The sequence below is a fragment of the Dipodomys spectabilis genome, unplaced genomic scaffold, assembly GCF_019054845.1.
Source record: "Dipodomys spectabilis isolate Male_0828 unplaced genomic scaffold, ASM1905484v1 ptg000019l, whole genome shotgun sequence".
NCBI lineage: Eukaryota > Metazoa > Chordata > Mammalia > Rodentia > Heteromyidae > Dipodomys > Dipodomys spectabilis.
The window spans coordinates 2222453-2236445 of NW_024870696.1; the positions used below are offsets into that span (position 1 = coordinate 2222453).

At 35.2% G+C, this 13993-nt stretch overlaps 1 protein-coding gene across 1 annotated transcript in view; it reads right to left on the reverse strand.

Annotated features, from left to right (window-relative positions):
* Positions 1–19: 19 nt before the first annotated feature.
* Tpr (translocated promoter region, nuclear basket protein) overlaps positions 20–13993 on the reverse strand; it is a 56609-nt gene continuing 42635 nt past the window's right edge. Inside the window, exons 42-52 of the mRNA XM_042674324.1 lie at positions 13778–13909; positions 13453–13543; positions 12309–12493; positions 11004–11072; positions 10825–10919; positions 7132–7238; positions 5814–5909; positions 5528–5684; positions 3442–3560; positions 757–852; positions 20–213 (exon numbers count right to left, since the gene is read on the reverse strand). Coding sequence (XP_042530258.1) covers positions 158–213; positions 757–852; positions 3442–3560; positions 5528–5684; positions 5814–5909; positions 7132–7238; positions 10825–10919; positions 11004–11072; positions 12309–12493; positions 13453–13543; positions 13778–13909 — 1203 coding nt within the window. The 3' untranslated portion in view covers positions 20–157. The remainder of the gene's footprint in view (positions 214–756; positions 853–3441; positions 3561–5527; positions 5685–5813; positions 5910–7131; positions 7239–10824; positions 10920–11003; positions 11073–12308; positions 12494–13452; positions 13544–13777; positions 13910–13993) is intronic.

The window sequence follows — 13993 nt, forward strand, 5'->3', positions numbered from 1 at the left end:
AAGAACAATAAACATCGACACAGAGAAACATTTTATTAATAAAGAATGTTGAGATAAGCAAACCAATTTAAATACAAAAATGTTTTTCAACCTGATAATTATTACACTAAAACAGATTGGACAAACTTATTCACAGGAATTATATTTTACATATCATTTAATTAATATTTCCTCTATTTATGCCTCCTCTTCCTCCCATTGCATGGCTTACACCTGTAGAAGAAAAAGCAATTATAAAAAAAGGGAATCATTTTTAATAATAAAAAAAATCTAAGCATTATGGAATAAAACTATTAGATCCTCCACTTGTTCAATGGAATTCATTATAACAATATTTTTATATTACGAACATAATTTCAGTGGAACATTAGCAAACAAGTACTTTTCAGATTTCTTATTTTGTACTAGCTATAACAAAGTCACAAGATATCATTCGATCATTAAAAATATGCAACAATTTTATGTCCAGAGGCAGAGATGTTACAATGAACAAATAGCAACAACACTGGACTTTCCAGATCCCACTTGCGATTTAAGGAAGAAATATAAAAGTTAAGCTTATTTCATTATATGCCCTGAAGACATAAATCAGTGTATAATAGGCTTGATAGCAAGTATCATATGTTCGTAGGTGTAACTATTTGATCCGTAGAGCATTTAAAAAATAAATCGGAAGCTTAAGGATTAGAAAACACACCATTCATTTATTATTATGTCACCATACTCTATTATATCATCAGTATGTCAAAAATTTACCTCTCTGTCTGTTAAACTGACGACCACGGACACTTAATCTCAATGTTGTCTGAAGTTTTACCCGTCTGAAAGGCTTTGGCTGACTACTGCTTGTATCTAAGAAAAACATTAAGAAAAGTTAAAAAGAAGCAAATAAAAAAGCCAAGAAAGCAATTAGGTGGCAAAACTAATCACTAAGTATAAGCAAAGTGTAGATCTGTCCATTTGCTCTCATAGACTCTTGCCTGGGCTGGCTTCGAAGATCCTCAGATCTCAGCCTTCAGAATAGCTAGGATTATAGTGTGAGCCACGGTTGCCTGGTTCATTTGCTTTTTAAAATATGAAAATTCAACCAACAAAAAAGGGTAAAGAGCAAAAACAAAGCTAAAAAAAAACCCCATAAAAAATGCTTGATCTTTTTCATTCATTACACAACTAATTTAATAAAACTGTTGGTGACTAGGCATGTACTAGACATAATACTGGGAGAACAATGGAAAAGATGGCACACATCCCACATTAAAATACAAGGTAAGTCATACCTGAGTGCTTTATGGAACACCTCAAGTCTAATCACTAGCAAATTTTGATAGCTCAAATTTAAATATATGTCTTAAATCTATTTGACCTTGCAAACCATCACTTTTATCCTGAATCACTGAAATAGCTTAAAAAATTGCTAGTTTCTGTCTACTACAGCACCTTTTATATATTACAGCTGAATCAACATGTAGTATCATTATTCTAAAGCACCTTAATAGTTTCCTATAGCCAAGAAAACAAACCTAATGCAAAGATCTATGTCCTGTTAGTCTCTGTCCTTATCTCCTCTAGCCACAGTGGCCTCCTGGGTGACTTTGAACATATCAGCTACACCAGACTGGTTTATGAACAACTGATATTCCTCTAAACAAATACACAGCTTTGATATTGTTCTTTCAGTTCTTTATTTACATGTCACTTTCATGGTGACATTTTTGCTGAACAGCCTGGTATACGACAGGAAAGTGAAATTTGTTGACCAGATGAGTAAACTGCTCAGTTGGGAAAAGAAGGGTGTATTGTTTCACATTATCAAACAAACCTAGACACTAATGAATATCTATTATAATCTTTCATGCAGTTCCATTAAGTTACTCAATATCTATTCTACTACTGAAGAAAGACAATTCTTACAGTATATCAGAATATACTGAGGAATGCAGAACCTCAGTAATTAATCATGATAACTACAATTTCTGAGCCTTCTATGTACGAAGCACTCAGTTCTACAATTTATATACACATTACTTCTAATTCGGAGTACAGGATTCGATCTCTATTTCAGAGTACAATGTGATAATATTTAAGGTTCTAAGTTGTTAGAAGGTAGAAATAGGATCTTAATCTAAAGATATTGGTCAATAGGTTTACGTTTCACAGAAAAGCAGCTGAGAGGGAAAGAATATGATCTTGGGACAGCAAAGTTACATAACTGCTAAAAAGTACTGACTCAGCAGGTCTGTCACAAAATATGAAGGTTCCTAGTAATTTCAGATGTATTGCTACAGAAGAATAAAAATGAAAACCAGAGTGGAAGATGGAGTACTAATTTCTTCAATAATAAAAGTGATGGGCTGGGAAGGTGGCTCAGTGGTAAAGTGCTTGCCTTGCATGCATGAGGCCCTGGGTTCAATTCCTCAGCACCACATAAGCATAAAGAAAAAAGCCGGAAGTGGCATTGTGGCTCAAGTGGTAGAGTGCTAGCCTTGAGCTGAAGACCTGAGGGACAGCGCCCAGGCCCAGAGTTCAGGCCTCACAACTGGACCCCCCACCCCCCCCAAAAAAAGTGACTACCTGCTTAAAAATTTTGATAAGCTAGCATATCTTATTTAAGAGTGGAATCTCCCTCTGTATATCACCTTTAATAATAAAAAATAGAGAAAGAAAAACACACAAAAACAAGAAAAAATGGAGTCTCAAGGCCAAACTTCTTGTATTTGCATCCTGTTTGTCCATTATCTATAAGCTATTGGACCTAAAAAAATTCATTCAATTTTTCTATGCCATAATTTCTACGTTTGTAAAATGATGATAGCTACCACACTGGGCTGCTGTGAGATTAAAAAAAAAAAAAAAAAAAATATATATATATATAAAGGGCAAGGAATACTTACTGAAATAATGAGTGTTCAATAAATGCTCATTACTATTTTAAAAAACGTTGGAATAACATAGTCATCTTAAATCTGAGAAGCCAAAATCAGTAACACTATATTATCAGTAAATTCTAAATTTATCTTCAAGCAACTAAGCCCCTTCCCCTTAATTCTTTATATCAGATACCATATGGGATGGTAAAATGTATGAAAAATAAAATGCCACCACTACTCTGATTTGAAAATAGATGCTACCACTCCTTAGCATCCTTCCCAGTATGCTCATCCCCCACAACCTTTATAGCATCTCCTAAGGGAGCCTGCGAAGTCTATAGTATATACATTAACATCCTTTGGAAGCATAAATGAACTATTCTTTTGTGAAGGATCACTTTCTGATTATCAGTGCTAGAATATTCCTTTAATAATGAGTTAACTACAAATCATGTTCCCTTTAATGGTAAAATAGTATTTTAAAACCAGGAAAAAGGAATTACCCATTTATTTCTCATGAGTGTCTTTGCAAACCAGTGTAAAGTATGAAAGTTGCATTGGAATAGAAACTTACCTACAGAAGAGCTAGAAGGAGGATCCTGGCTAGTAGAAGGGAGGTCTGACTCATCAGATGCCTGAACAGGTTCTTCTTCCTGCTGGCTATCAATCTCTAGGCCTGCTTCTGAACTAATACTAAGAAAATAAAAATGCATTAGAAATATGTAATTGTTCCCACAATTATCACTTAAACTGACTTCCCTTGTAAGTAACTTTAGATACAGATACACACACACACACACACACACAATGAACAAGAGGAAAAAAGCTCAAGTTGGCTTTGCCTCATTACTTTTCTCACCAGTTTTATTAGTTTTCATTTTCTCCATTGAGTTTTGGCTACCTTTTGATAAAGATGTTCACTGTCTGGACACTCATTGCAACTAATTACCTAGATTTTTATTTTTTTGGTCAGTTGTGGGATTTGAACTCTGGGCCTGAATATTGTCCCTGAGCTCTTCAGCTCAAGTTGAGCACTCTACCACTTGAGCCACAGTGCCACTTCTGGTTTTCTGGTGGTTAACTGGAGAAAAGAGTCTCACAGACTTTCATGCCTGGGCTGGCTTTGAACTGCAATCCTCAGATCTCAGTCTCCTGAGTAGCTAGGATTACAGGCATGAGCCACTGGTACCTGGTCTTTATCTAGATTTTGATAAATTCCAATATAGTTTTTTAAGAAAGCAAGAACATCCAGAATGGATGAAGTGCCAGTCAACATTGTCACTATTGGAACAGACTGAGAGGTGTGCTCTGAAGCACAGGCTTATGCTTGTAATCATAGTTACTAAGGCACCTAAGATCTAAGGATTGTGCTTCAAAGACAGGCTTGGCAGGAAAGTCTGTGAGACTCTATCTCCAATTAACCACCAAGTGGAGCTATGGTTCAAGTGGTAGAGTGCCAGCCTTGAGTAAAAAAAAAAAATCTCAGGGACAGTGTACAGGCTGAATTCAAGCCCCAGGACAGGCACAAAGAAAACAAGAAAGCAAGAGCACTAAAATAACTCACAGTATTAACAATTACTAACATTATCAGTAATTCATCACAGGCTCCAGCCCAGGCAGGAGTTTATAAGTATGTGAAATTCCTAGCTATACAGTTGTAACTTCACCTTTCTCTCTGCTATAAAGAAGCAAATGAGGAATCAAGTACAAGAATAACAGGAATAAACATCAGTAAAGCTATTAGAAATAATAGCCTGAGAGATATCTCTGAGGACTACAGACTAAAGCTGAGAGCTGCTTATAAAAAAGTAAAGAGCACAAGTCAGGGTTTCAACTATCCTCTGAGTATAGCCTAACTAGATTACTTTACCACATTTTGAGCTTTAGCATTTGTAAAATATGAAATGATAGTTTGCAGAGGTCTTGTGCGGGTCATAAATGAGAAATACCTGGCCCATATAAAATGTTAGATAAAACCAAGTTTTTGAGCTCTATCTAGGAAATCTGAACTCATTTCTAACTATGAAGTAGTACATTTTACAAAGAATTAGTTCCATTTAAAAGTTATTATCTCCACAACCACTACCCACGAGCTCCTTCCATTAAATCGAGTATCTTCTTCTGGATTAACTATACTTATTATGAAAATACTGCTTCTGTTAAGCCTCCTTAAGCCAGTTATTTCAGACATTACATGCCTATAAAATCATGAGGATCACTTGAGAATCAACTATGAAATGGAAAATGAGCCATATCCTAATTTTCACAGAAAGACTTCTTTCTTGGGGAAAAGTTCAAGCAGCTGCATTAATGAAACGTTATCAATACTTTTAAAGAAATATACTACTCTAGAATATATTCTATAATTCTCAGGAAGATAAAGGCTTTCAAAACTCTCTTCTATAATATTCTCCAAGTTCAAAAATATATCATTTGTAAAATATCCTCTCAAATATATATATATATATGTACATACATACATATACATACATACATACATACATATATATATATATATACACACTCTCAAAATACAGTGTTTTAACTTATTCTTTTAATGGGATGTTACTGAAAAAATACAGTACAATAGGCTTTTTATTTCCTGAGTAAACAAAAATAGAAATCAATAGCAAGCAAAAAACTACAAAATAAATTTTTACCCTTCAGACTCTGCCTCCACAAATACTTCATCTCCATCATCGCCGGCTGCTGTTTCATTTGTTGTGGATAAAGTGCCAGTCGATGTTGTCACCATTGGAACGGACTGAGAGGCGTGCTCTGAAGCATCAGAGGTGGTACTCTCAGTAAATACAGTTACTTTAGAAAGAGAAGAAATTAAAAACTTAACTTTGTGGTTTGTAAATTATTAGCTAGACTATTTCTCACAGGTTTCCATGATACTAATAAAACCCAAACAAAACTGACTAGTCTGGCTTTGTTACTGACCTGGGGCTGCGACTTGCAGAGGAGTGGTGGGAACACTTCGGCCACCAGACTCTTCTTCATGAGCAAGGAAGAGGGGTGTCTCATACATTCCTAAACCTAAAGGCAATTTGGAGTATTATTAAACATCTGAAAATATTAAACTGTTAATATCCAAGGTATCTAAAAGAAAAAAAAATTAAGCAGAGAAACAGAAACTGTTGAAGCCCACAATTGAATTATCCTATTAAGCAGACATTAAGCTCTCAAAATTTTAAATAGTTTAAATACTTTCTTCAAATGTAGCTGAAATGTCTTTAATAATTTCACTCCTTATTAATATGTTAAATTGTATGATGGTTTCATTCTTTTGTCGGTCATGGGGCTTGAACTCAGACCTGGGCACTGTCCCAGAGTTCTTGCTCAAGGATGGTGGTCTATCACTTTGAACCACAGCTCCACTTCTGATTTTTCTGGTGGTTAATTGGAGATAAGAGTCTCATGGTCTTCTGCAAAGGCTGGCTTTGAACTGTGATACTCAGATCTCAGCCTTCTGAATAGCTAGGATTGCAGGCTTGAGCCACCAGCACCTGGTGAAGTTTTCATTAAGCTTCAATAAAGCTAATTTTATTGAATTCCAACTATCAATTACTATGTTAGAATCTATTTCTCACAAAATGGCAAGTTATCACTATCTTCCTTTTTGCTAATGACACTGAAGTTCAATAAAGCTAAATGCACACCTCATAAGGTTACAAAGCTATTAAGAAATGGCATTGTAAATTAGGCCAAGATTTGAATACTAAACTCTAGAAATTGTCCTAACACACAAAGCTGGAAAAATTCAAATCCATATGAAGCCAACAAAGAATTTCACATTGGTAGAGATGTGCCATGTTAAAGAGTTAACATTCTAATTCAACAGAGAATAGGTTACAATTAATGATTTGTGTGCTTGTGTATGACAGTACTGAGGCTTGAACTTGGGGCCTAGGTGCTATGCCTTAGCTTTTTGCTTAAAGCTAGTGCTTTACCACTTGAGCCATAGCTCCACTTGTAGCTTTTTACTTATCAATCGGAGACAAGAATATCATGTACTTTTCCTGCCCAGTTTGGCTTTGAATTGTGATCATCATATTTCAGGCTTCTGAGTAGCTAGCATTATAGGTATAAGCCATGGACACCCAATATCTATGTATAGTGTTTACTGATTCAGTATATAAACCCGAGTATTTACCACATTAGCACAGCACTAGGAATCAAAAGAAATAAAAATATCCATCAAAGTAGTTTATTACCGAATACACACAAATTCAGGAAATCTTAGGGTTTAGCTATTTACCTCCTTGAGAAGCAAGCTGGCCAAGATCAGAGTGACTAGAACTTGTTTGTGGCATATCTTCTGGTGGCCCAAACCGGAATCTAGGAACACCAACAACCTGTGGGGAACTAAATGAACAAAAACTAAGATGAAATTTCAGATTACCTGGTTAAATCACAATAGTAGACAGAATATAGCAAAAGGTAGTGAAGAATTGGGGAAAAAAACAGAAAATAATGCAATATACACTTCTTATAAAAACACTCAACATTAGTTGTCAATAACAGTGACAGTATGAAAAACCTATGATTGATAACTTTCAGCTCTACTCAACTGTGTTCACATTTTTGAATGTTAGAATAATGAAAGCAAAATGTATCACCAGGAAACATAGTATAAAGAGGATAGGTTTAATTTTTGAGGTTTGTAGTCATAGAAAAAAGTTGCCTAATTGGCTTACTGAGAATTGACAAGTTGCCTTCTAAGATTTAGAAAAATCCTATTCGATGGCTAAAATTAGGATTTTGCCTTCCCCTTAACATTATCATTGATCCTCTTTCCCATAATTCAGAATGTAAAACTCAGTATTATTTCCTTCTTTGTCACTTCTTATTGTATCTTTCCTTAGGTAGTCAAGGATTATAGCTCTGTACTAACTCTTGAATGACTTCTATTCAACACTAGCTTGAAAGCCTTTCTCTTTCATGGCGTCTTTAAAACTCCAAATTTCCTCATTGCCTACCCCCAAAGTCATGTAGATCTCTGCTCTCTAAGAAACAAACTCGAATTATTTCATAGAAGATTAATGTGCTGGAGGCTTAATGCCTAGTATAGTGATGCTGGGGATAGTGGAACTTTAAATAGAACTCAATGTAATTTCTTTTCAGGTACTGCTTTTGGAAGGATTAACAGTTCTCTGGGGATAACTGTAAATTCCCACCAGAGGCTGTGAGTAAAGTACAAGCCAGGCCATGTCCTGGCCCCCTTTTGTGGGGGAGGAGAGGCAATCTTGACCCTTCTAATGCAAGAATTTCTGCCATTCTAAGACTATCTGTCACCATCTGCTCACCAAAGCTGAGCTGATCAAATTCTAAAACTGTACTAGATTGAAACCTCTTTTCTTTGTAAGTTACCTAGTCTTTCATATTTTGTTAAAGCACTAGGAAACAGTCAAAAATAATAATTCTAATTTTCTCAGTCTTACTTTTATTCAGATAACTAGTCTGAAATAAAAAATGATGAAGTTAAATTTATAGTTTTCCTAACAGGAAAATCTGTATTGGTCAGGTCCATTCTCTCCAAGACTACTGCTATTATGAAGTTTTTAGGAAAAGGTTTGGGGACTAGTGATTTTTAGAGCCTGAAGAGTTTGACATCTGTTGCTTGGCATAGTGACACACCCTTATATAATTCCATTTAGTCAAGAGGCAGAGACTGGGAAGAAATTTGGGCCCTAACTGAAAAATAACTAATTGAAAAAACTCCTTATCTTTCTTGCTGTTGTTTTTAATGTACTTATAATGTACCATGTGTTTTTTTGTTTCTTTTGTTATGTTCTTCCCCCAGGGTATAACTCCTGTTTTCACTGTATTTGATTCCAGTGCCCTGAATCTTGTATATACATTTTTCTAATTTGGGGAGGGGAAGGGAAATAATAAAATGTTGAAATAAGGTTACAGGATGACCCACTGTAACGAGACATACAAGTCACTATGTTGGAAACAAACATTACAACTTTGAGGGGTGGGGAGGGAGAAGTTGGGGAGGTGAGGAGGGAAGGGATGGTAGGGGAAAAACAAAGGAGGAGGTAACAATAATTGATAGGAAATGTACTCATTACCTTACTCATATAACTGTAACCCCTCTGTACAGTATTTTTACAATAAAAAAATCAAAAAACTTAGTAAAAACAAAAAGAGGGCTGGGTTGTGGTTCAAGTAGTAGAGTACAAGCCTATTAAGTACAAAGTTCTGAATTAATCCCCAGTACTGCTTTTAAAAAAAAGCAATAACACTTGTAGAAATGTGTCTTTTTGGAGTAAAAATACAGTTTGTCTTTTGCTACCAATAAGCATATTTACGTGTTACTACATATAGACTACTGGGTATTTCCAAACTTGCAGAATCTTTACATTTTTCTTTCCTTTTTCTTTTCTCTGAAGTCCTCAAACCTATTAAAACTAGGGCCTTACATACTAGGCAAACATTCTACTATTGAGCTACATATACCTAGCTTGAAACTTTCAAATTGTAATCTTTAAATATATCTTATTATGCAAGTAATATTTCATCCACAATTAAACAAGAACTTTTACAGAAAAAGTTGTCTATCCCCAGAACTGGAGAAATGGCTCAAGCCATAGAGAGCCTACTGCTTGACTGCAACGCCCTGAGCTCAAGCCCCAGTACCTCCAAAAGATAAGCCTTCTAGTTCTTTTTTAATTTTTATTTTTGGGTCCGGTCGTGGGGCTTAAACTCTGGGCCTGGGCGCTGTCCCTCAGCTCTTCAGCTCAAGGCTAGCGCTCTACCGCTTCCTTCTAGTTCTTTAAGAGGATTGGTAGAGCACAAAAGTTAGCACAGCTTCTATATGCTTGATATAAAAATAAAAACTTCTGGTTAGATGCACCAGCCAATGAATAAAACCAACAGATAAGCTAGTTCGAGTCCTGGTCATGGACAAAAAATAAATAAAAATAAAAACTGCTATTTTCTGGCTGGCTGACTTTTGGCAAATTAGTTAATATCCTTATACTGCATTCAATAATCTTACTTGTAAAATGACAACAATAATTGCCTCAAAGTTGAGTCTTACCTAAATCAACATAATTGGAAATGCTAAATATATGTAAGCAACTCTGATTTAATTTAATGTGATCACTTATTAAGTCTCCTAAGATTATTAGTATTATTTTTGTCAGTTGTGGGGCTTGAACTCTGGGCCTGGGGGCTGTCCCTGAGCTCTTCAGCTCAAGGTGAGTGATCTTCCACTTGAGCCAGTGCCACTTCCAGTTTTATGGTGGTTCATTGGAGATAAGAGTCTCACGGACTTTTCCTTCCCCGGGCTGGCTTTGAACCTCGATCCTCAGATTTCAGCCTCCTGAGTAGCTAGGATTACAGGCGTGAGCCACCGGCACCTGGCCTTAGATTCTTAACTGTTGGAAAAATTATTTCTATTCCAGGTTCTATTGCTATGCTTCAATTTACCTACACTATTTAGGTTATAGTTAGATGCTTTAGGTGTTTCACATTCATAATCTTACTACTATAATCACTTGAATTATAAACATATCCACTAACATCTATGTAGCATTTACCATTTGACAAATAATACCTTAACATGAAAATATAAACTCACTAACTCCTACAACTTATGAAGTAGGGATTATTATAGTATTATTCTCATTTTAAAGTGAGCCTACCCGAAGAGGAGGTGAACTTAAAAAACTTGCTACTGCTTAAGCCCTACCTGGAGGCTGCTTTCAAACACTTTCTGATGTAGATATCATCTTCTTAATCACTGTAATATGATCTTTAACATTCTTACTAGAAACAACTTTCTTTCACATTTATAAACTTTTCCTTAACACTACATTCTTAACTCTTCTACTCTGGGAGCTAATATGTAACAGAGAAGGACGCAGCAAATAACTAATAAACAAGTAAACTAGCAAGGGAACAGGATTTCGTCCCTGATTAAGTTTCTCTATTAACTTACTGAATAGCTTCAGCAAATCCATCTGTACGGTGTGGCACCACAAGAGTTGGAGTACTTGGAACTGTCCTGTCTTCATCATCAAAAAAATGCTGTTGCTGAAACAAAGAAAGGAAATGGTGACTGACAGGCACAATAGCATGTTCATGACTACACATATCTCCATGAAGGTGCATACTTACCATACCACCTATTCCGGGAGTCAACTGAAGCCCACGTCCCACAGACTGCCTCCGTGTCATCTGAATTCTCTGTTAAAAAATACATTATATTTGTTTTGTGTTAAAAATCAGATTATATTTGTTTTTAAAAAATCAGGTAATAAAGCACTCAATAGCAATAAAAATAGCTTGTTAACCAACAAAGTAATCAATGTTAGCAGATAATGTTTTGAGGATATTTTCTCTAAAAATTGTGACATTTTCCTTAGTAAAATTTTACACTGAAGAAACTAGTTTTTTTTTTAATTTCATTATAAGAGTCATCCATTTGTTAGGCAAGCATTTGAACATTTGAACATACCCTCTATATTTTGTGTTTTTGTTTTCCAGAGAGGAATTACCTAACTTTTGCTCAGGCTGGCCTCAAATCGCCACTAGCCTGTTATCTCTTGAACAGCTGAGAGTATAGGCATATACTACCATGCACACACATTTAAATTATATTAATGAATAAAAATGTTATTCATCACTGCACAAAATATTAATATTTAAACTAAAACTAATTTATAATACTCTCTTATTTGTATATGAGTCTAGCGTCTATCTCCTTGTCAGAAAAATGTTACCAACTATGCTTTTGAATTTTAAGGTTTAATTATTTTTCAGAGATCTGATTTCTCAATTGTTTCTCAGTTAATGTCTCAATTTGAAGAGCTGGGGCTATGTTAACTATACGTGTTTTAGCAGCATCCATATTTAACATATTATGTTCAAGGGTAAAACTCACAGATTAGGAGAATCTTCATACTTTACATGGTGTGTACTGCAATAGCCTCTTACTAAGATATATGTAAAGCCACTATATGCAAAACATAAAAGATGTGTTTACCTTTATCCATGTTAAAAGTGGAAACATGTATGATTCCAAACAAATGAGGGAAAAAGGGTTAACTAAATTCCTTTCCCAAAATCATGTGCACTTTAGAAAAACTTAAAAAACCAGTGGTACTGAGTTGCCAAAATATACTTCTTTTTAATTAAAATCCAAGAAAGTCTTTGTTAACTTGTAGAAATCATTATCAGAATTTTATTTGCTATGACTATAGCCCTTTCAATTTATACACAACTTTTTGTAAGACTTACCTTGCTAAATATCAATCCATTTTTGAAAGGAAAAGAAACCAGGTATTAGTCTTAAAAAGACACAAAATTATGCCCAAACATTATAAAATTCATTTGAGAGAAGAGAGAGAACCGAGAGTCATGCTAAGGAGAAAAAGCAAAGACTGTTAGCTTTCTGAGAAGCATCAGTTTATTCTTCAGTACCTGCACAGGTGGTCCTAGCTCTTGAGGTGGAGCATGAATGGTAAGGCGAGGGGGGAGTGGGTGTGGTGGTCTTCTAGGAGACTGTGGTGCTCTAGGGGTCTGTCTTTCAGATGCAGATGATGGCTGCTGTTCTCTAGCAACATCCTGAGAAAAAGATGACTCTGCTGTACCTGAATTTCCTTCACCTACAGAAAAAGGTAATTCTGGACTAAAAATCTGCCACAAAGTAACCTGGACAATACCCAAAAGTACATACTTTACCACTAGGAATGTTCCCCTCACGTGTATATGCAGAAGTGAAGTTTATATCAAAATTTTGTAGTTAAAATTTTGAGGTCTAGAATCAGATCCTTGCTCTAACATTTGCTATGATGTATGTGCCCTGGTTAAATCACCTTCTTTGATTCTAATTTCTCATATTGGTACCCAAACCTACTAAGTACATAGTAATTATTAGAAACAGAGGGTCCCCAGAAAATTATTAAGTAACCTTCCAAAATGTACCAAATCCATCCATTCCCTAATTAGACTACTAGGTCTATTTGTGTCTTGACTGAAAAACCAAAACAAAATAAAAACAAACAAAAAAACCCAAACAGAAAAAAGTCTTATATAAGTATTCAGTCAGTATCTCAATGTGCTTCAAATCTGGAAAACAAGGCTGAGAATACTTGCTCTCAGGGAACACTGAACTTTTAGTTATAAAAAGTATCAAAACTATATGCCTCTAAAACTAACTATGCAACACAGAAGAAAAGTAAAACCAAACCTTTTCACGGTTGTTGCAAGACAACACTGCGTAACTCCAATATATACTGGTTAGACTGACCTCTTCTGGTTATAAACTGCTGTTACATTTCCCTGATTTAATTTTACCAACATAGGATTTTACCAGAAGCAGCTTTATGATCCACTAGAAATTTCTTATTTAAGTTTTATAGCATATTCATTTAAATTTTACAACAATCAAATGAAATAGTACTTAGTATTGTAATGGCACTGCACAGACTTTATGAAAGCACAATATAGTGTCAAAAGCTTTATTCCCAACTTACCAAGTCTTACTACCTAAATAATAAAGCACAATTGTAAGGTCAGAAAATATCACAACAAACATTCAGATTTAAAGCTAATGAAGTCTCACCACTGTTTTGCGAATCAGCAGCTCTCTGATTACTTTCACCTCCACCCAAACTTTCTTCTGTTTCAGTACCAGGGTCAGTGCCATCACCGCCCTGCAAACAAAATGTAATGACTTAAGCTCAAGTAAATCAAAGCAGTATCATGAATCAAAGATGAACCATTGCAAAGACAAATCAACCAATCAAACCTTTAAAAGGTTTGATTTAAAAGGGGTATAAAGATAGGTTTTAGTATCTTGATTAACAAAGCTCTTTCTGTACTAAAGAAAAAGAGCAAGTTTTCTAAGTAAGCATTTAAAGAAAATGGTCAAAATTCTAAGCAGTTACCTCAGCATCATCAGCTTCATAACCATCGTTACCATCTGCACTACCAGTTCCTTCATTACTGTCTTCACCTTCATCTCCCATCCCTGCATCGTCTTCATCATCATCATCGTCATCTTCATCTTCTTCATAATCCTAGTAAAAAAATCTCCAGGTGTGAAAAAGATCTAGGATACGGCCTATAGATTTTGCACATGTTAATGACCCACTTAAGGAATG